The 21,284-nt window shown below is 41.0% G+C and overlaps 3 protein-coding genes and 1 long non-coding RNA gene across 10 annotated transcripts in view; 1 reads left to right on the top strand and 3 right to left on the bottom strand.

Moving 5' to 3' along the window:
• si:ch211-203d1.3 (protein phosphatase Slingshot homolog 3) overlaps window positions 1-8,748 on the top strand; it is a 12,358-nt gene extending 3,610 nt beyond the window's left edge. For 3 of the 4 annotated variants that reach the window (XM_034883806.1, XM_034883807.1, XM_034883808.1), the window contains exons 5-17: window positions 62-177; window positions 297-365; window positions 1,213-1,278; window positions 1,870-2,052; window positions 2,707-2,800; window positions 2,941-3,069; window positions 3,311-3,357; window positions 4,035-4,181; window positions 5,837-6,037; window positions 6,203-6,485; window positions 6,574-6,669; window positions 6,800-6,886; window positions 7,267-8,748. In XM_034883806.1, coding sequence (XP_034739697.1) covers window positions 62-177; window positions 297-365; window positions 1,213-1,278; window positions 1,870-2,052; window positions 2,707-2,800; window positions 2,941-3,069; window positions 3,311-3,357; window positions 4,035-4,181; window positions 5,837-6,037; window positions 6,203-6,485; window positions 6,574-6,669; window positions 6,800-6,886; window positions 7,267-7,404 — 1,656 coding nt within the window. In that variant the 3' untranslated portion in view covers window positions 7,405-8,748. Of the gene's footprint in view, window positions 1-61; window positions 178-296; window positions 366-1,212; window positions 1,279-1,869; window positions 2,053-2,706; window positions 2,801-2,940; window positions 3,070-3,310; window positions 3,358-4,034; window positions 4,182-5,836; window positions 6,038-6,202; window positions 6,486-6,573; window positions 6,681-6,799; window positions 6,887-7,266 lie in introns of all 4 variants that reach the window. The other variant, XR_004658263.1, reaches the window with a different exon arrangement.
• Window positions 3,819-21,249, bottom strand: LOC117951860. Its single transcript, XR_004658264.1, has 3 exons — window positions 21,237-21,249; window positions 8,440-8,445; window positions 3,819-3,953 (listed from the first exon to the last, which is right to left on the bottom strand). It is a non-coding gene; the product is annotated as an uncharacterized LOC117951860 (long non-coding RNA).
• mrpl18 (mitochondrial ribosomal protein L18) lies at window positions 8,794-10,706 on the bottom strand. 2 transcript variants are annotated; one of them, XM_034883817.1, is made up of 4 exons: window positions 10,427-10,706; window positions 10,132-10,325; window positions 9,129-9,363; window positions 8,794-9,032 (listed from the first exon to the last, which is right to left on the bottom strand). In XM_034883817.1, exons 1-4 carry the CDS (start codon window positions 10,454-10,456, stop codon window positions 8,955-8,957), a joined length of 537 nt encoding a protein of 178 aa, XP_034739708.1. In that variant the 5' UTR covers window positions 10,457-10,706; the 3' UTR covers window positions 8,794-8,954. The 2 variants fall into 2 exon arrangements, with proteins under 2 accessions (XP_034739708.1, XP_034739707.1); XM_034883816.1 differs by having other exon boundaries at window positions 10,132-10,300; window positions 10,425-10,703.
• tcirg1b (T cell immune regulator 1, ATPase H+ transporting V0 subunit a3b) lies at window positions 11,552-20,801 on the bottom strand. 3 transcript variants are annotated; one of them, XM_034883799.1, is made up of 21 exons: window positions 20,552-20,801; window positions 19,086-19,208; window positions 18,606-18,684; window positions 18,354-18,502; window positions 18,142-18,237; window positions 17,947-18,008; window positions 17,730-17,856; window positions 17,535-17,617; window positions 17,332-17,425; window positions 16,968-17,180; window positions 16,728-16,878; window positions 16,172-16,311; window positions 15,875-16,032; window positions 15,696-15,786; window positions 15,473-15,591; window positions 15,116-15,329; window positions 14,180-14,290; window positions 14,007-14,099; window positions 13,785-13,905; window positions 13,413-13,584; window positions 11,552-12,427 (listed from the first exon to the last, which is right to left on the bottom strand). In XM_034883799.1, the coding sequence occupies exons 2-21, from the start codon at window positions 19,200-19,202 to the stop codon at window positions 12,334-12,336; spliced, it is 2,484 nt and encodes an 827-aa protein (XP_034739690.1). In that variant the 5' UTR covers window positions 19,203-19,208; window positions 20,552-20,801; the 3' UTR covers window positions 11,552-12,333. The 3 variants fall into 3 exon arrangements, with proteins under 3 accessions (XP_034739690.1, XP_034739692.1, XP_034739691.1); XM_034883801.1 differs by lacking the exon at window positions 20,552-20,801 and having other exon boundaries at window positions 14,007-14,093; window positions 19,086-19,202; XM_034883800.1 differs by lacking the exon at window positions 20,552-20,801 and having other exon boundaries at window positions 14,007-14,100; window positions 14,181-14,290; window positions 19,086-19,202.
• Window positions 21,250-21,284: the final 35 nt, after the last annotated feature.

The raw sequence follows: 21,284 nt of genomic DNA, 5'->3' as shown, positions 1-21,284 counted from the left end.
TAATTGTATGTCGTTTCTCTCCTCTTCCCTCTTTTTGTCTCCCTGCTGCTCTGTCATGCAGGCGGTGCAGTTGGAGTCCATCAGCTCGGTCAGAGTCAGGTATCTGATCATTGTCTCCACCCTCAGCAACAAACACGAGAGCATCCTACTGGGCATGGATTTCCCCAACTCAGAGAGGTGTGTGTAACCAAGATGCAGGTGTACTGTGTCACAAAGATAAGATTTCCGTTCAGTTAATCATTTCTGGTTTAGCTTTGACAAGTCACTATTCCTGTGTCTTCACTGGCTCTTTGCAGTGATCAGTGCACCATCGGCCTGGTTCTGCCAGTATGGAGCGACACTCAGGTGTATCTGGACGGAGACGGGTAAGAACCATTTAAAGAAGGGAATGAGGAACAAATTCAAAGTGTAAATGCACAAGTTTGTGAGGCTGCAGCACAGACGGTGCAGCCTGATGTCTGGGATTCTGGCCAGAGATAATGTGGATGAGTAATGGACTCTCTATTTAAGGAGCTGAATCATTCTCCATAAATTACAACTGCTTCTGTCACTCACTTAAACCCTTACATAAACATGGAGATCTTTTGTTTGTGCACTGAAATGAAAGTAAAGTAGTTTGGCTTCTTTCTGAATCACTAAAGATTTACTATCACTTAAAGCAACTCCCTGGTTACACTGTGGGGCATCCAGAACCCCCAAACATCTACTAACTCAGTGTTAGTGTAGATCTTAGTGACCTTAACAACGAGCAATGCTTTGATTAAAAGGGTTGAGGCTGTGTTATAGCTTGTGGCCACTCATTTCAGTGTCCTTATTAGCCGTTGATGCTAAGAGGAGGATGTAGAGAAGAGCACTGAAACTGAGAGTTAGCAGTGGTAAAACAGTCAAGCTCTGCTGTGGACTGCTGTGTTTGAACTCATCTGCTGTCACATGAGTGTAAAAAAAAAAGAAACAGTGATCGGCTGCTATGTCACACAAGCATGTCTGGTTCACACCTCCAAGTGTGCTAATTTCTCTCTCTCTCTCGCTCTCGCTCTCGATCTGTCCTCATATTCTTCACGAGAACCATCAGAAATTTACACTGAATAATCTGTCTCTGTCTTCTTCGTTGTAGTCCAACAGTGCTTCTAATAAGTATTACTTCCTCAGTTCTCTCTTTCTGCTCTTTATTCTCAGTATTATAGCTCATACTTCTTTCTTTTTTTTCCACAGTGGTTTTAGTGTTACAACAGCTGAAGAGATCAGAATTTTTAAGCCTGTTTCTATGCAGACTATGTGGTGAGTGAAAATGCTGACACCCACACATTAATGTTAATAACAATAATAATAATAACAATAATAATAATAATAATAACTTATATAGCACCTTTAAGGTACCCAAGGTTGCTTAACAAAAAAACGAGGGGGGTCATAGAATTTAGTGAAAAGAAATGTTTTGAGGTGCTTTTTGAAGATGGGCTGGGATGGAGCGGAGCGCACGAGAAGTAGTAGACTGTTACAGAGTGTGGGAGCATTGGCAGAGAAAGCCCTGTCTCGAAAAGTCTGCAACCTGGTGCGGGGTGTGTGCAGCGGGTCCTTGTCAGAGGACTGCTGGGAACGTGACTGAGTGTAGGGGTGGAGGAGATCTCTGAGGTATTTTGGTAAGAGTCCACGGAGAGATTTGTAGAGAAGCAGAAGGCTCTTGTAGGTTATGTTAAAACATTAATGTCCCTACTATGGAGTCCAGCGCACATAACTTCCTAAAGCACAACAACATGACGTCCAGTCACTCTAAATCTTGCATTTCTAACTTCTGTAGCTCCTTTCTGAGTTTTTCTGTGTCCTCAAATATACATCATCTTCTGTCCCCCGCCTCCCCGCCACTGTAAGGTCAGTGCTGCAGGCGTTGCACGGCTGCTGCGAGCGGGCGGTCAAGGCAGCAGTGATCCCAGGCAATGGCCTGGAGTGGGCCCAGCACTACCACCGGCACATCGAGTCAGACCGCTTCTGCCTCAACGAGTGGGAAGCTATGAACGACCTGGAGTCAGTCCGCAGGGACAGTAATGGACAGAGGTAAGTAAATACAAGTACTTCTAAACTGTAGTTAAAGTGCTCATATTATGTATTTTATTTATTTTTCCCATTCCTTTAATGTGTTATATATCTTTTTTGTAGATGTAACAGGTTTATAAAGTGAAAATGCCAAGCAGTCCACCCAAAGGGACTTTCCATCCTCCAGAGAAAACACTGTTCACAAACTGCTCCAAACAGCTCTATTGTAGTCCAGCCTTTACTTCTGTGACCTACGTGCGTCACTTTGTAACACATGTTTTAATGCTCGCCTAGCTGCTAGCGTAGCACGCCCTTGTACTCTGACCGGCTAGCAGTGCTGGCCTAGCTACTGCACATGTGCGACTCCCAACAAATATGAAACAGAGGTAGGATGCCTCACTCTGTAGCTAAAACAAGAGAGCTCATCACACAGGGTGAAAAGAGGAGCAGCAGCAATATGCAGTACACCAAAATATGGTGTTTTTGGAAAATTAAACAATGTGAACCTATTCCAATATATCCTCTAAATACAATTATGAACCTGTAAATGAGCATAATATGAGCACTTTAAGTGTAGCAATATATTTTGTTACATTCCACAACTGCTACGAATGGGGAAATACAATGAAAGTTGTCAGGTTGTACTTTAAGTTTCCTATGTTCTTGCATGGGAAGCTCGGCAGACCGCATTTCCAACGAGGTGCTGATCAAAGAGCATCTGAGAGACATCATGAGGACTGAAGACCTGGACAATCTCACGTCCAAAATGGTAAGACATGCGGGCAAATATAAAGTGGAAGTTGGATTGAAGAGTGTCAGAGAACTACTAGGGGAAAATAATAATAGGTCACAAAAAAGAGAATGTATGTAGTATGCCTGTATAACTTGATCTTTCCTTTGCTACTGTAGGTGCACTCTGCCCTGGAGACCAGGATAGGCTTCGACATGAGACCCTTTAAGGAGTACATTGACAACGAGATCCTGGTCACCATGGCTCAGATGGACAAACCTTCCAAAATATTTGACTACCTTTACCTGGTAAATGATTGCTGGGTTTCAAAGACAGTAATGATCTTCATGTAACCAGCATGGCAAGAAGCCTTTCTTGTGCTTTAGTCAACAAACTGACGGAAGTTTGCTTTTTATCAGGATGTTAATGTGAGCGTAACTTCCCCTTTTGTGGAACATCTGTGTTGACAGCGATAGGGAAGACGGCTCTATTGGCCCTTTCCTTTTTGTCATGTGACCTGAAGTTAACCTCTCCTTTATCTGGTTTTAGGGCTCTGAGTGGAACGCAGCTAACTTTGAGGAGCTGCAGAAAAACAAGTTAGTGTTTTTCACCTGCAACATTTTCTTTAGCTCTGTGTATTAATGTTGTTGTTGATGTCCATCTCTAGTTCCAAATGTCTCATGACCAGGGTTGGGTATCTTTTATATTTTTACGATTCCGATGCCGAACCGGTACTTTTAAAACAGTTCCAATTCCTAAACCAATTGTTGAAAATCTGAAAAATGGCATCAAAGAAAGGCTCTTTTACACTTTAAAAAAAAATTGAAATAATTTAAATTTAACAATATGTTAATGGTTGAAAGTACTTACGGTAAATATTTAGTAAGTAAAGCTAAGTCACCTAACACACAACTACAAACTTTTAACAACAAATTACAGTTACACTACACAAAGCAAATGTGAGTTGGTATACTAAAATATGGCATTTTAAAAGTAGCCAACATTTACGGTAGCTAGCTAACAGTAGACTGCAGAGAAATCGTGAATTGTTATTGTAGTGTCAAAACGACAAGGGGAAAATATTTCAGTTGACCCATTAAGTGGAACCGATATGAGGAACCGAAATTTGTGTTCTAAGCCGGTCCGATTTTCTACCGGTTGCGTAGGAACGGGGTTTCAGTACCCAACCCTACTCCGGACATGGGTAAAACTGAATTGTGCATTGTGTTTTGCCACCACTGTGGTTCTAAGTGTGTGTCTATATTTTTTTCAGTGTGGGCTATATTCTGAATGTGACAAGGGAGATTGACAACTTTTTCCCAGAGTCCTTCACTTATATGAACATCAGAGTGTACGATGTGGAATCCACCAACCTGCTCTCTCACTGGACAGACACATACAACTTCATCAACACTGCAAGGTAATCCTTAAAACCCTAAACACACCAGAAAACACTTGAACTCCAAACTTGTCAAAGGGCAGGTCTTGTATTTTGCAGGTTACCAAGGTCGGCAATCACATTGCTATCACATCACTTACCACATCAGTATTAACATTATCACGTTTTATATACTTTCAACTGCTGCAACCAGACTGAAGCTCAATCAGGAGGGGGGATGTTTGACACTAAATCCCCTAATGCTGAAAGGGGATTTGTACCAACAGTAGACCCACAAGATGGTTAGCTTAGCACAAAGACTTGAATAAGAGGTATACAGGTAGACCTTCCCAGCCTAGCGTGTGGGGTAAAATTCTGGAATCTCTCGTACTCAACCTATATATATATATATATACATATATTTTCTTTCAGATTTTCAACAATTGGTTTAGGAATTGGAACTGTTTTAAAAGTACCGGTTCGGCATCGGAATCGTAAAAATATAAAAGATACCCAACCCTGGTCATGAGACATTTGGAACTAGAGATGGACATCAACAACAACATTAATACACAGAGCTAAAGAAAATGTTGCATTTATATGCCCCCACTAGGCCTAATTATGCAAAAAAAAAAAAAACATCACTTACCATTATGATGCAGACAACACATTATACTAAGCTCTCTCTTTGACTGACTTTACCCCCGTAGACTCACTGCGTCTATGCATTGACCAAAACAATGACTGGCAACTCTCTACCACCACCAATGTGTAGCACCCGCCCACCTGACGGCAGCTGTACTGCGCCAGATGTTCACCACAAATCAGCTCACTAGCAATAGACTTCTTAAGTTCTCAGGGATCGGTCTGCTAACTGTTCCTAGGACCAAAACATAACATGGTAAAGCTGCTTTCTGTTCTAATGCTCCACATTATTGGAATAAACTTTCAGAAGGTCTTAGATTTGCCCCAAATCTGGTCATTAAAAAAAAAAAAATAGGCTTAAAATGTTTCATAGCTTCTACTATGTGGTAAATTGCTGATAATTTGCTCTAAAGTATCTCATTGTCTAGTACGTTTTACACACTTTTTTTTAATTATTTTTCTTTTTGATTATGTGTAAAGTACTTTAAATTGTCCCTGTGTATGAACATGTGCTATACAAATTAACTTCCCTTGCCTTGCATCTGTCCACCAGCTCCTGTAAAGCGCAATAATTGCTGGACTATTTCTTGGCTCTTAGCAGTTGCCTGGCAACCGGTGGACACTCCAGGAAGTTACTGAGCCTGGCCAAGAAAATTGTTGTTGTTTTTTCACTTTGGCTTTTGTATGGATTAAACAAACGGTAATATGATGTGATAATTAGTGGGTTTTAGAGGTGCTGGTAGGCATATTTCCTTTACCTATGGACAGGCTAGTTATATGCTAAGCTAACTATACCGGCTGTAGCTTCATATTGAGCGTGCACACACATGAGAGTAGTATCAGTCGTCTCATCTAACTCTCTGCAACAAGTGCATTTCTTAAAATGTTTAACTCCTGTTTTATATCATGCACTATGCTCCTAACTTTTGCTCAACAGCAATTTCTCCACAGTTTTGAGTTGTCACATTGTGACTAATACTTCCATTCAGTTAATTATCCTTTTTTACCTAAATAACTGAGCGAGTTCCTCTGTTGATTGTTGCGTATTTCAGGAAAAGTGGACAGGCCGTGTTGGTGCACTGTAAGATGGGCGTTTCTCGCTCTGCATCCACGGTGATCTCCTACGCCATGAAGCAGCAGCACTGGCCACTGGATATGGCGTTGTCCTACGTTAGGAGTTGCCGGCCCATTGTCAAGCCCAACGAAGGCTTCATGAAGCAGCTGCAAACCTACAGCGGCATCCTCAATGCAAGGTCAGCCATGGTATAATGCAATGTAAAGACCTCTGTTCCAAAATGATATAGCTTTTCTAGACAATATCAACAATTTAGTTTGTTGGCTGCTGCCTGTGGCTTTTTGAGGTATTGATTTGTGGGCTTATGTAAGAATTGTGCTGTTCTGTTTTTTCATTATTCCAGCCAGCAGCGTCACAGCGAACTCTGGAGGCGAAAGTCAAGAGACCAAAGACAAAAATCTATACGCAAGGAGGAGGCAGGGGAAAAAAGAAAGCCAGGAGAGGGAGGGGTGGATCAGGATGATGATGATGATGATGATGATGATGATGATGATGACGATGACGATGACGATGATGATGATGAACTTGACAATTATGAGCCGGGTGATGAGGAGGATGTAGAGAGTCTAGGTAAAAAAGATTTGGGTAGCTCAGATGAACTAGAAGATCCAGAGGAGCACACAGAGGTAATTAGTTACATCAATGATGTTTTTAGAATTTAAAATCCTGCAGATGTTTAATCTTTAATCATTTTATCTTTCAAAACACACCCAGGTGTTTGAAGAGCCCCCTCCCCAGTCTGAGAACAACCAGTGGCCGACGGGACCAACAGACGCATGTCCTACTATCACAGTCAATGAACCAGACAAGGTGATCAGACTGTCTGGCACAAATGCGCACGCATGCGCGCGCACACACACACACACACACACACAAACACACACAAACACACACTGCATCTGAAGCTGTTGGTCTTGATGCGTATCTCTCTCATCCCAAGGTTGCTCTGAGTGTTAATCGCAGTGGAAGGATGAACCTCTTCTCCCTCATGCAGTCCATCAGTGAGGAGGATAAAGGTCGTGAACAGGTATATGGAACCGAGCGCCAGTGTCTCTTTCATGCTCTTTCTAGTTTAGTAGTTGCACACACAAATGGCTCATTTGTAAGTTGAGGTAATTCAGAGGAGCCTCTTGTTGAAATGAACTCTGGAATGAGGTGTGTGATACAAGCAATGAGTGTAGTTGGTACTAAAAGTGCAAAATACAATCTCACTTTAATATTCATGGTTGAAGCTCTTTAGTATTTAAAATTAAATCACACTTTAGGATTTAAAGGAGATATCATATGGTAATGTTCTTTCCTGGATTTAAGGTTGGAAAACTGTCAAAATCTTTGTTGAGTGCCAATGCTTACATTTGGCTGCTATACAGTATAACATACATTTTTACTTTTTTGTTGCCTTCAAAGCTGCTTGGCAGTCCGAGGGAGTCTCCTGGGCAACGGAGGCGTAGCCAAGGGCGACGGGGTCTGATTCACCAGAAAGCATGTGTGGATGTCTCACCTGAACCACGAAGCCTGCCAGACGCCGGTCAAAGCAAACCCTAAAGTGTTAAAAGAGACGGAAGAGCATAGACAGGAGGGAGGGGGACCCATTAAGGAGGATTTAAACGGTGGAGAGAAATAATTCAGAGAACACCTGAAGGAATGTACGGCTGGTAATTTCTATGCCAAGGTTTTCCTACAATGATACACTATGTTTATATTTTAGTTATTTAGATGATGAAAGTTTTAATTTATGTTCCCATGCATATCTCTGTTAATAATTATTATAGCTGATGGTTCACTGTTGTTTAAAGGATCTTACTGTAGAGCCAGCATATCTGAAGGCTGGAGTCATTATCAGCGTACATGGTAGTATTATGTTTATCAGTGTTTTAGAGTCACACGCATTGTGTACGTACTGGTTTCTCTCTCCTTGTTCCCTCTCCCCTTGCGTCACCACTTCCGAGATATCTATGCAATTACTGTTTTCCTTTCTTTTTTTCTGTATAAGAGTATGCTGTAACTCCGAGGTAGATGGTTTTCATATTCTTTCTCATTGGAAGTCTTTTTCACGAGGACCTTCATTGTTGACGGATGGGAGGGTTTCACTGTATGTAAGCTGTGCATCATGGACCAAGTCAGGGCCAGTTTTATGGCACTAACCGGTTCCTATTCCAATGTGCCAATGAATATATTACAAAGAAAATCTTTTATCATGTCAGTATGTTAAGAACCAATGTGTCCAATTTTAGTTTTATTCATTGTATTTCAACACCTCTGCATGAGTGCCTTGTACCTGAGGATGAAATACAACTCAATGACTGGTGTTTTTTTTGTCTGTTTTTACTACGATGTGGTGGCTGCATATTGTATGTATGAATCTTGTTGTTTCTCTGATTGCATTACAAATGTGACTTCCAAAAGTGTTGCATGTAGTATGCGCATATAATTAATTGCTAATTGCTAACCCCTAATTGCTAATGACCTGGGTGTGTTTATACCAACATGCGAGAGCAAATGTTCAGGGTTTTCTCATGTATTTATATTGACGTTTAATGGATTCAGGTAAATTATTAAAAATACTGCTCTTCTGATCACTCCATGCTGATCTGGACTATTCATATTTCATGCTGGTGTTACTTTAAGTGAAACCAAGCTAAAGCTGACTTTATTTAACCTGCATGCTCGCCGTTAAAAAAACATGCACTTTATAATCCCACAGCACACACTGTCCCCACAGCCTGAGCCTACATCACACTGTACTATGAATGAAATGATCAATTCTTTTCTTCTTTTCTTGTCAGCATCTCTATGCCTTATTGTATTAAGCTCTCCACTGTCTGCACCTCACTCTTGTTTACAAGAAGCCATATGAGTGGAAAAAAAATAAATGATTATACTCAAACCAAACACTTTGTTTCTTGATTAACTAATACACCAGCGGTGGACTGCTGTTCAGAAACATTGTATCTACAAGAGACAGAGCACAGGAACAAGCAACCTTACTTTCATCATCTTTATATTGGTACAGTCACAATTCACAAAAGAGTAGAGAATAAGGGATACAGGGAACATTTTTACAAAACAATAGATGTAATAGATTACATCAAAATTCAGGTACCGATGTATTTCCTTCTGGGTTCACTGAGGGTGATTCCTCCCTCTTTCATTGCCGACCTAAATGACTGAACCTGTGAAAGAGAAAAGTCAAGAAGAGAAAAACCATAAAGCAGCTGACAACTTAAGGAAAAAGGCAAATCAATGTTCTAACGGCAGTTTGTACTCACAGCGTCGGAGCGGTACGTCCAGGGAATAGCCCTGTACACCATCCTGGTGATGCCAGCCTGGTGGCATCGCTGCGCCAGCACCTCGCCCACAGCCTGACACGCTGCCACGCAGTTTGTGGAAGCCAGCTCCTTCTTCAGTGACCACTCCTTGGTTGAACAGGAAAGCACCGGGACAGGAGAGCTGCTGGAGAACACGTTTGCCGTTACATGGTGCTGGGTGCGAGAAAACTCCAATCTGAAAAGACGAGAGAAACATGACGAAACCGAAGTGAGATGGGCAGGAGGAATAGAAAATAAAATAGTTATTTTTGGTCCCCCCTGGCGGAACTTTTTCTTTTGATTCACCAAATGAGAAACAACAGCATAAAAACAAATATCTAGGGAATTTAGATCTGCAGGATTTAGTTGATGTAGTTCTGATTTCCCTTTATGTACGCAGGTCTCCCATTATAACACATCAGTCTAACTGATTCTGACAGTGACAGTACAAGTATTAGTACAAACTTAAGAGCAATACAGAATGTGCATTTTTATCTTTTGTCAGCAGTTATTTGACAGTGTGATGAACATAAACAGGAAAATGAAACACTTGATTTGACTTAACCCTTGTCTTCCCTTGTTGTTTTATAAAGTTTTATTCCAATGTCTTTGTCCCATTTCTTGACGTTTTGTCAACGTTTATGACGCTATGTTTGACGTTTAATACACTCCCCCCTGTATTTTGTCACTTTTCCAACGTTTTTGAGTCTTTTTTTCCAGTGTTTTTGAAAAAAAATAAATTCATCGCTTTTGTCGCCTTTGCAAAAGTCTTGAATTCTTTTTTCGACTTTCTTTATTTTGGATATAAAAAACGGGTCAAATTTGACCCGATGAGAACATGAGGGTAAACAGATATTACGATGCACCTCTAATCAAAAGGTTTGTGACATTTTATCACACACACACACCTACCCACCTACCCACACACACACACACACACACACACACCCCCACCCACACACACCTGTGGTAGAACTCCCGGTGAGGCCAGGTCGTCTTCCAGCCCCGGTCCTTCACAGCCAGAGCCATCTGCTCCAGGTTCCGGGGGTTTCTGTTCACAAATGTCGGGTTCACGGCTTCATTTCCATCTGCGCTGGGCTCCGGCTGAGAGGCTGGCTGACTCAGACACCGAGCTGGATAACAGACAAGTTTCATAATACAAATATTACAGATAAACACAACTAAGCTAAAGCAAACGGTACACAAAATAGGATTCGCACAAGGCAAAACAGCTGTGATTATAATAACTTGACTCACCGGTCTTGTTTGTAGCCATAAGTGGACGACATCGTTGAATTTGACCTAACAGCCGTACACTGCGACTGATAACGCGCGAAGCCATCTCCTTCTCAGCTTCTTCTACTTCATTAATTCAAATAAAAGTGTAGTCAATGTGCTACCATCCGGTAAAACGTTATGGCCTTAAAAATACGAAAACATCTTTGACTCTTGCTATTTGATAAGAATTCACCGTGACATGCGGAGCGCCATCTTTGACATTCAGACAACATCCGGGTCACTTCTTGCACCGTCAGAAACAAACAACAGCTCTTCAGAAGTTCCGCTTACATGACTTAATCAAACTATTAAACAAAAAAGCGCGTTTCTGTCCATTAGGCTACTCTACAGACACTTAATGGTGGAAATATTGCTATATGTCTGTTTTTTTTTTTAAAAGTACTTGCACTTTACCATTTCTATTGTATACTGTCTTCCTTTAAGACTTTCCTCCACTAGGCACATCTGACCAATAACTAGTACATTCATATTTGATGAGAATTACTCATCTAAGAACATATGATGTATTATTAGAGATGAACATACTCACAGTATATAGGGAATAGTTATGCTGAGCTCCAGCTACGTCAGCAACATTAAAATGCTTCAAGTTTTAATTCGCCATGTGTAGGTTTAACAGGTTCGACTGTACAATGAAATGCATTTGACAAGAGAACGGGTCAGCTCAGCAATAAATAGCACTAGTTGGCGTAATATTAGCACTAGTCATACAAAAATGAAAATTGTATACAATTACAAAATATAAAATGATAACATGTAAGATGGGATGGGTATATCACGATACAAATATATAAAAATGAGGATTGTGTAAAACAAGTTTATCCAACAGAGCATGCAAATGAATCAATAATGTATCATTCTACATCTCTCTGCTTAACAGGTTGTTTTACTAAAGATTTTGAATGCTAGATTTCTTACTTGTAATGGCCTTTTTTGCATTGGGGTACTACTTCTTACACCCAAGTAAAGGATTTGAATACTTCTTCCATTACCAGTGACTTAATAAATTAGTTAGAGACATTTGTGACAGTAAATAGTGTGACTACACAGGTGAGGTAACCTGCTCAGTGAATGGCTTCCCACAATGAGATTAAACAAGAAAATCATATTTAATTTCAGTTCAAATTTGATCCATTTTACAAAGCAAACAGGCAGAAAAAAGTAAAATGTTCAGCAGATTTTTGTTCAAAATAGCGGAGGTTATGACCTGCCCAAAAACAATTAATGGATAAACAAGCACTCAGTCCCAGTAAGGCACCTGAAAAAAACCTTTGCTACCAATAAATACCTGTATGTGCTTGGAAGACATAACAATGAGGGAAAAGTATCTTTGGCTCATGAAAATCATTAAGATAACTCCCTGATATCATCTGAAGAATCCTACAGGGCTGGCTTATCAAAGCCAATTTACCAATTAAACAATCATACCTTCCCTTAAACTGCAGAACAGTCATTAATGGTGTGTTTTCCCTTTTCATAAGTAATGTCTTTAATACATGTTCATACAGTGAAAGCTTATTGATAACTATTTTTTGAGTTACTAAAGGATTAATTAAAAAGCAGTGCATAACACTGATAGTGAAACTAAATTAGAAAGGGGATACAAAAGTATCTGTTTTCATTTCAAACAATGCAATTATAATTCATTGTATAGGGCTCATTCTCATTCTACTGATGCAAAAATAAGTCTTTAGCATTGTGATCATTGTGCAAGTCAATTAAACCATTCATAGCCTACAGGCATTAGAACACAACTGTTAAGACGGGGAGACAAGTCATTCTGAAGTGTGTAGTTGTAGTCCAAGTACTCAACAATATACATAAGTTAACATAACCGTTTGGCAATCCTAAGGAAGGGTTTTGCCGATTATATTGCAGATGATGGATTGATCAGATATGAGAAAGAGAAAGGGCTCAACTTGTAGCCTGATCCACTGTAGAACTTGTTCTGAAACTCCACCCTGTAAAAGAGAGAAGCAAAGTCAACATGGATATTTATCGATCTAAATCAATATTTTGGTGACCTCTGAAGCTCTTCTCTAGCACCACCATGATGCCAAAATCTCCATTGATGCGCAAGAATATAATTTAATGTGCAGGCGGCTATGAACCTCCCTGAGCACCCTTATCCAAAAAGTCAACTTTGAATGCAAAGAACTTTCAAAATAGATTGCCATGAGCTTTAGATAGATAGATATTTATTGATCCCCAAAAAATTGGAAGTTTGCAGAGCATATTTATTACCTCCCACACATTTATCAGGTGAAATAAATGTTAACGGAGTGTAATGTGTACACCAATAGGAAAATAATAAACTTGTGTAAGAAAACTCTTTGAATGGATTACTAAATGATCCGGGTAACTTTGATAGTAAATCCCAGGACTCTTTATCCATGAGGAAGGCGTGCTGATCTTTGTTATTAACCTAAATTACAAACGTATTGTCTGATGAAAAATGACTACAGTGAAGAGTCTTGAATGAAGCAGATTTCAGTGTGCACAGTTATGTTGAGGTGCATTGCACTGGCCATTAGAAACAGACACACTTTACACTTTATGTGATTTAGGTGAGACTAAAGATGAAGGGCATTTCATGTTTTATTATTCGTGGTATGCAGATTTAAGAGCTAAACCTTTTAGTAAAATGTCCACTTTGGATGAGATCTACTGGTTAGATGATAACCAAAACTGGAGTTGTGTTTAAGGAAGAAAACCTTTTCTTGTGGCAGCTTGGGACAGGAGACAGTGTACCTGTCAATGTCTGACTAATGTTTGTGTTTTGGTTTCTTATTGGTTAATAAATAACATACCTGATTAACTAACCACCTTTAATATGGATTAAAGCAAAAAGCTATCAAAGATTATACTCTTTGCAGATATGAAGCCTACTTATTAGTATTGTACAACACATTTTTCGCTTTGTCTTCTCCTCCTTCCCATCCTTACCAGTGCAGACGGAGCGCGTGCAGGAAGGCTGAGAGTCCCTCCATAACCAGCAGGATGGAGACAGTCAACATAGCAAAGAAAGCAAAAATCACAAAGAGGACTACAGATCCAATATAGCCCTCCCACTTCAATGCGATGCGCATCACCATCACCCACAACACCTCCGACAGCTCTGTTGAGACACAAATAACTCACCGTCAGACAGCCATCAGTGCCTGGTAAAACATCTATCATGTGCGTCTGAATAACTGTCTGATAAAAGAATAGTATGAGTGTGTTTGGTTTTAGAGAGGAAGTCTGTCTTTGTGTGTGCATCATGCGAGTATGAGTATGTATATCGTGTTTGTGTGTGTCAGTATGGGTGTCACTAACGTGCGTGTGCCAAGCTGAGAGCCCAGAGTCGGAGATAAGAGGCGGTGTTGGAGATGCAGCCCAAGCAGTACTCTATGGTGTGGATGGCCTGATGCATGAACACATCTGCAGTATCGAACTCCTGCAGACAACACAGATTAAACACTTACAGAATGAGCACAACACCTCTCTGACTGTATTTAGTCTGTTAAGTTGATTGAGTTATTCAAGCTTCTCTCTTACCTCCTCTTCAGCAGCTCCTCCCTCCACCTCCCCCTGACAAGTGTTGATGGAGCCTTCATCAACCACCAGCGGACGTCTTTCTTCCTCCTGATGTTGCAGAGAACCAGGAATCCCATCAGAAAATACATCAAATTTTAGAATAAGAGTCAAAATTCAGTCAAACACACACTCACTACTTGACGCCGTCTTCTCTTGAATGTGATGTATTCGTACATGGGTTTCCCAAAGAGGAGGACCGGGACAGAACACAGGGCCAGCACCACCAGGGTCTTCTGCACCACAATCTGCACATGACGAGTGACAAGACTGGCTGTTATGCTTTTAAGAAACACATGCTTGCTTTGCGAATTGCTGAAAATGTACTGCAGAAAGTATTTACTCCTTCAAACCATTTTTCAAAGCATGCCCCAATTTTTGGGAGTACTTTTATTTCTGCTTTCAAGATGTTTGCTGGTTTTTGGGGGAATACACAAAAAAGCAATACTACGTCTTATGGCATGTTTTGGTTAAAAGTATGCCTATTGTCTTGAATTATGACCATGCACAGTATTGAGCAGCGCACTCTTCCATTACATGTGCAGATTATTTTCCAGCATCCAGTGTTGCTTGATGGTGCATCCTAATTAAGTAGTTTTAATCAATAAATCTATTTCCATTTATTCTTTATTGTAAAACTGTTTTTATAAATTGTTAGCACACAGCCCAATTGTCAGCTAAAAATTGATTTCCATCAGTTAAGTTGCTAGCTAGCCAACTCTCATATTTCACCATGTACTGTGTGTGTGTCTGACCCCCCCCCCCCCCAGTTATTTCCCATATGTTCCCCATAAATACCTGTTTATTCCCATGAAAAGTTTTCATCTTGAATATTCCTGTAATTTTAATTTAATTTTGTAATACGATAATGTTACACTAAATGTTCGCTGTGATAGGTTCCATGTCTCAACCAAATTCAAGGCATCTTTGAGGTGATTTTCATACTGTTTTTACAAAATAAAAATTCCTAAAACTTAAGAAAATGCATTCATCAATATAAAACTATAGCATAAGTTGTAGAACATGACTTAACACTGATCAGTTTCTTTTAGGGGAATAAACAAACCACACACCTGTCCTTCATAGAGCTTTGGGTTCTCAGGGTTGTCTGTGAAGAGGAACATGTCTATGAAGTGGATAAGTATACTAGGAGCGATTTTGGACTGGGCGGGAGTGTAGGCGATCCACTTGAAGACCACCATGAACACCAGGTAGCCAAACAGACACACCATGAAGAACAGCTCAGGGATCAGCACAAAGAACACACTGCTTATCCGACCAAAGTGCCTGGAGAAAACACAAATGACGACAAGGGAAAGCACCAAACGAGGATATGTGAAGGCAAGGCCAAATAAATATTTAAAAAAAACACAAAAATGGGGGTGCACACACAACACACACCTACCAAAAAGTCAAATGTGATTGCTTACCAGTAGTTAAAGAATGACAAGCAGACTCCAAAAGTCATGTGTATGACACCGATGATGACTGACATCTTCATCTTGTAAGAGTTGAGGAAAGTTAGTTTGTTGTTGGACAGCCCCCAGACCTGACAGCACCACAAAAAACCAGAGAGAATGAGGATGGAGGCAGTGACAAACAAGATGACGGCTTGAAAGACAATGGAGTCTGGTTCATGAGTGACGGCCATACCGGGTCAATGCCAAATGGATAAGGGCTGGTGAAAACACCAGACACAACGGGATCCATGGACAAGTACTGGTTACCAGCGAGGACTGATGAACTGAAATAAATACAATACTATTAGGTAAGATGGACATGAAACATGTGGAGATTGGAGAAAACAACAAAAAGGTACGTTATGGGCTCACTTCCAAATGTTCTTCTCGAACATGGGGCCGAGGTGCCACCCTGAGTTGAAGGTAGTGAGACCTCTGCTGAAGCACTCGTTGTAAATGGCCCCCGTGTAGATAGAGAACAGTCCCATCAGCAGAATCAGATACCGTCCTCCGAACATCATCCTCCAGATCTGAAACACACAGGGACAGGCGACAACTTCATTTCACTTAATTATCATTTTCACTCATTTAATTTGCAAAATGATTAACACGTTTCAGCTCTTTTGTTTGACAGTTGATCGCACTGTGAGGGAATATCCCCTAAATTACCTCATTGTTGTTGCTCTTTAGTTTAGGGTCCTTTTCCTCAAGGACCATCCAGAGGGCAGCCAGGGTCATCAGTAAACCGTGACCCACATCCCCAAACATCACAGCAAACAGGAAGGGGAATGTAATTATGGTGTACACCGCTGCGTTGAGAAACAAGACTTGACTTAAAGCACATATGAAGTTGAGCCTTCTCTGGATTCTACTTTGAACATCTAACATGATGTATACTGCTTATTGATCCGTAGTGGGGAAATTACAATTTACACTCTGTGTTTTTGTTCATAATCACTATACACAGGCCTGAAATAAACACACATGCTCAGGACCTGTTAAAACACAAATGGAGAGATGTCCGAGTGAGTGGGCTGCCAACTGGACCAGCACCCTGGTTGCGGGGTGGGGGTACAGTGCCTTACTTTGGTCCGTACGGGGACTTGAACCGGTGACCCTCCGGTTCCCAACCCCACTACCTATGGACTGAGCAACACGCCTCCTCCAACATGCCCTTTTTCTCGCATTAATGAAGAAAAGCTTGTAGTGGTGTGCACTGACGTACCGGGGTTCACTTCCCGGTAGCTGGCCACGCCGTAGGCGTCAACAATGTTCTGGAAACCAGCTGTGAAGGAGTTGATGGGAAACAGGGTAGGTGGAGGGGTGGAGGAAGGCAGGCGGTTGTAGAAAGAGTCGACACCACTGCCACTCTGTCTCTGAGGACGGAGAGGAGGATGGGGAAAAAGACAGAGTGTGAGAAATTAGGCGCTTTTACTTATTTATGTCGAGTCTGTCTTGGTCTTACCCCTCCCTCTCTCAGAGCACTCTGCAGTTCAGGAAGCTTGCCAACGGGACACCAGGCCTCAGCGATCAAGCATTTGTCTGTGACGGAGGGGCTGCAGAGATTCAGAACCATCTGGATCGCTTTACACTTCTGCACACGCACCTTCCACTGGGGCAGCACAGCTACCGCCCGCATCAGCAGCTGCTGCAGGAAGGACTCGGTCTGTGACAACACCTGAAGTGGAGGAAAAGGAGAGACAAAAAATGACTTTACTGCTATTGTTGTGCTTTTTAATATTTTCAAGTGTGATACAGACATCACAAAAGACTGCTGGTGATTGTGTCAGTGTTCAACAGATAGTGCTCTGTGCTTTTATAACACTTACTGATTTGATATCTTCAATTCTGCTTTGAAGTCCCTGGAGAATCTCCTCTCTCTCAGCAGTGCTCTCAGGGTATGCAAATGTCTGTGTGCGAAAGCTGTGAGGAGGGGAAATCAAGAGATGTTCAACAGACATTGTAGTGTGGACATCCCCAAATAAAAAAATGAAAATAAAAAAAAATCTAAATGATGCACAGGTTTACGCACCAATCACATATCTTCTTGACCTTCTGTCCGATCTGATCTCCCCAATAGGAAATGAGGAACACCGTCCACTGCACCATTTCCCCCTGCAAACAAAGAAACAGCAAACAGAATGATCAGAGACTATGCCTGTCACAAAAATCACTTTCAAATCTATGTCTCAACCATGAACCCCTATCTTTGTCTCCTAGTTCCCACCGTGACCGGATGCTCGAGTCGATCCTCCATTTCTCTGAAATCCACGATGGTGTAACCGCGACATGCCCGCCACAACAACCGTTCAAATGAGGGGACCTTCCAAGGATGGACCACTCCTGCCACAAAACTGAGAGAGAGGCGATGTCGTGTTAAACACGCTGAATGTAGATAACAACATTAAACACATAATGGACATCTTAAAAAAAAAAAAATCTACCTGAGGTGGACATCTTGGCGGTTATCAAACAGACCTTGGCTTTCCAGTACAGGTGGCGGTGCCTGTGAGATGAAGCCCATGTTTGTACTTTTAGTTTGCACACAGTTCTCTCACACCAGAATAATATATAATAATATCTAAAGAAAATGGTAATGCATGATGCATGAATGTTTGCAGAAACGTAGTCTGTCCCACCTGTAAGGCTGTGAGAGAGTGCGTCCTGGTCAGGACTCCTTGGTACTGGCTGAGCTGGGTCAGCTGAGCCCGGAGGCTGTCTCTGTTCCTGGACACCTGGTGAAATACAAAAAAACTGTCAGGCCAATAATCTTAGTTTTTTTTGATAGTGCGCCAATGAGATAACAAAGGACTTTCATTTATCATCTCAGCCTGGTTTCTTCAGCCCTCACCTCTTTGAGCTCTCGGGCCAGCCTCTCGCACTCCTCTTCTATGGTGATGAGTTCGCGGGGCTGAGGGGCCAAAGGTGTCGGGCATGGAGTAGGGAGGGGACACTGCAAGGGTGGAGACAGGGAGCGATTGATCTCCTGCTCCAGGAAGGCTGTGGGTCAGATAAAATAGGTAAGAAATGAGAATCTTAACAAAACTAATAAATAAAGAACATGGACGGAAATATAGGCGGGAAACAATGAGTCAATACGTACTTAAAGTTTTTTCAAGTTCCTCGCATCGTCTAACCTCGCCGACAAACTTCCTCTGAAAGGCGTTCACGTTAGGATTTAACTAAAACATAAGAGCAGAGGAAAAAGGTTACTCATGTTCATCTCATGACAATGCTCTGCTGTGTTTCACAGTGACTCACAGCGAGCATCAGTTCACCATCTTATCTACACTCAGATTTAGGAATGCCACAGATTCCAAAGTGACTTCATCAGATAATCACATTAAGTTGTAAACACATCCATTACTGTGTTTCCGGGTTGTTCTGAGAACGAGAGGGATGATCAGTGGCTTGTGATATGAGCCAACTCACATGCATTTAGGCTTAATAGGAGGCAAAATAGTTCCACATGGTATTCTGGCCTATACAGTAGCTGACTAGTTTACAATGTTATTGGGCCTCCATTTGTATTGGACTCTGAGCTTTTCACCACATGATCACAAACCAAGTATAAGTTACTCACATCTCTGAACTCAACCAGGCCCAGTTCTCCCAGCTCACTGACACAATTGTAGGCCGAGCCGGACTGAAGGAAGAGCTGCACCAGGCACACCTCCTCACTGCGAAACATGGAACCCATAACTGCCTGCACAGAAACATGTCCAAATTAATATTTTCCCCGACAATGTAGCCAAAGTAATGAAGGGTACTGGTGGCAAAGTGAAGAGATAAGAGGCAGTGAACGATTAAAGGAATGTTAACAAAGTGTATTTATTTTTAGTTAGGACAATAAAAGCCTCTCTGTGACAATGCAGAAGCTTATGAGAGGAAACTGGAGAAAAGAGAAGCATTAATTCCTCCGGACTGTGATGATCAGGTGGGATTTCCATTCTTGCACATAAATGTTTCTGCCAATATTACAAGCTCAGTTTTGTTCATTTGGGAGTAAATCCTTCTTCAATACACTCAAAAAAAAACATGCGTGTAGAAATATACAGTTGCCAGGTTATTAAACCCACCATGGTAAAACTACAAGTGCTTTGCAATAAATCCTACCTGTACCTTCATGAAAGTTATAAAATTCAGATTTTGTTGATCTCCATTTTAGAGAAGATTCAACGTAGTTGTAATTTTGGAGGCTGCGGTTTGTGGTGCTGCTGATCTGTATTGTGTTATAGTTAAACTAACCTCGGAATGTCATGCTGCCTTAGTTTTGATTGATTGATTGATTGTATTTATGGATATAGAACACAAAAAAATCCAAAGGATAACATAAAGTCCAAACACTCATTTCCCCAACATGGTCCCTGATGTCATAGAAAACAGGACACACAATCGCACATAAAATGCACACATTCCCTAAAAGAATAAGCTACAAAAGCCAAGGACAGCTGAAATGAAACTTGAAAACCCTATCCCATTATCGTCCTTATGTTGTTGTTTTTTTACAATTTACATGTCCTACAATCACGCTCAAATCCACTAAAATACACAATAGAAAACACAAGTAACAAAACATAACACAATTTGGAAAAAAAGCGTACATACACAACAGCTGTATAGCTATAAACTGAGTACATGTGTTATTACATTCATGAAAACTATACACTATAATGTTAATACTATAATGTTTATTTAAGCGTTACCTAAAGGCAACGTGACTTAAAACTACAAACACATAAATGCAAGTAATGTTATACAAAAAAATTAATATTTCTAAAAGGAACTTTGGCCTTATTAAACGAAACCCCTAAAAATACCTCTGAAATGTCTCTTTACAATGTCCTTTTGCTATAATCGTCACAATTAGGGCAATAAGTTTCGTTTCTAAAGGCACGCCATTGTAATGAAACAAGTCTGAAAGATGTAGCACGATAACGTAAAAGGAAGGACTGTTGTGATTGATTCGGGGAATTCCGTAAAGAAAAAAAAAAGTTGCACAAGGTTTGGATTTATGGCACGACAAAAGCTGAATAAGAGACCGCTCACCTGTGTGTCTCCTAAGTCTCGCGGCCGCTGGACTCCAACCTGCTGTCTTTCAGGCTGTCCAGCTCCGTACCGACGGACAGACCGGGGACTGGTGACGGGACAAACCGAACCAGACGTGTTTACCAGAAATTCTCGGTTTTGTGTCTCACTTCCCGTTTGGTCACGTTACTGTAGCTTCACGTGACAGTTGGCGTTCGTGTCTCATTTGTCCACGAGGGGGTCGAGAGCTTCACTCAGTTCCTTAAATGGCGATAATAACGTAATGTTAAGCGTTTGTCGGTTTTTGGATGAGTTGATGTTATATTATTCTATAGATTAACGCTAGATGTGCGGAGTAGTTTGATTTGCTTACAGTAACTGTAGTTGCTAAGCAACACCATAATGATAGGAATACCTTCACTCATTCACTACTTCCTATGAAGTGGTCGAGACAACTGATGCTTTTAGTATATAAAAGAATGAACTAACAATCTCGTGACAACCTATAAATGCGTGGCCTGGGTGTTTAGCGTGGCTTTGCAGAAATAATCTGGTTGAACAAGTTTTGAGATCTTTTACTTAAAGTAAATTAATCCACAGTTCTATTCTCTCTCTCTCTCTCACACACACACACACACACACAGTGTCAACTGTCACTTCAGATACATTCTTTTTTGTATTCTTTTTGTGACTGATCTCATTGTACTGTGTGTATATATATATTGAATTTAGTGTATTTAAAAGTACAATATTT

This window comes from Etheostoma cragini, chromosome 10 (assembly GCF_013103735.1).
Source record: "Etheostoma cragini isolate CJK2018 chromosome 10, CSU_Ecrag_1.0, whole genome shotgun sequence".
Taxonomy (NCBI): domain Eukaryota; kingdom Metazoa; phylum Chordata; class Actinopteri; order Perciformes; family Percidae; genus Etheostoma; species Etheostoma cragini.
This window is presented reverse-complemented; position numbering and strand designations above follow the sequence as displayed.

Coding starts and splice junctions, on each gene's coding strand:
- mrpl18 (XM_034883816.1), bottom strand. CDS start 10,509: ATGGCTTCGCGCGTTATCAGTCGCAGTGTACGGCTGTTAGGTCAAATT. Junction 10,301..10,424: donor TATGGCTACAAACAAGACCG/GTGAGTCAAGTT, acceptor TCTGTTATCCAG/CTCGGTGTCTGAGTCAGCCA. Junction 9,033..9,128: donor GGACGTACCGCTCCGACGCT/GTGAGTACAAAC, acceptor TCTCTTTCACAG/GTTCAGTCATTTAGGTCGGC.
- tcirg1b (XM_034883799.1), bottom strand. CDS start 19,202: ATGGGTTCCATGTTTCGCAGTGAGGAGGTGTGCCTGGTGCAGCTCTTC. Junction 15,330..15,472: donor TTGTCATTCTTTAACTACTG/GTAAGCAATCAC, acceptor TGTTTTCTCCAG/GCACTTTGGTCGGATAAGCA. Junction 12,428..13,412: donor CACGCGCTCCGTCTGCACTG/GTAAGGATGGGA, acceptor TCTCTTTTACAG/GGTGGAGTTTCAGAACAAGT.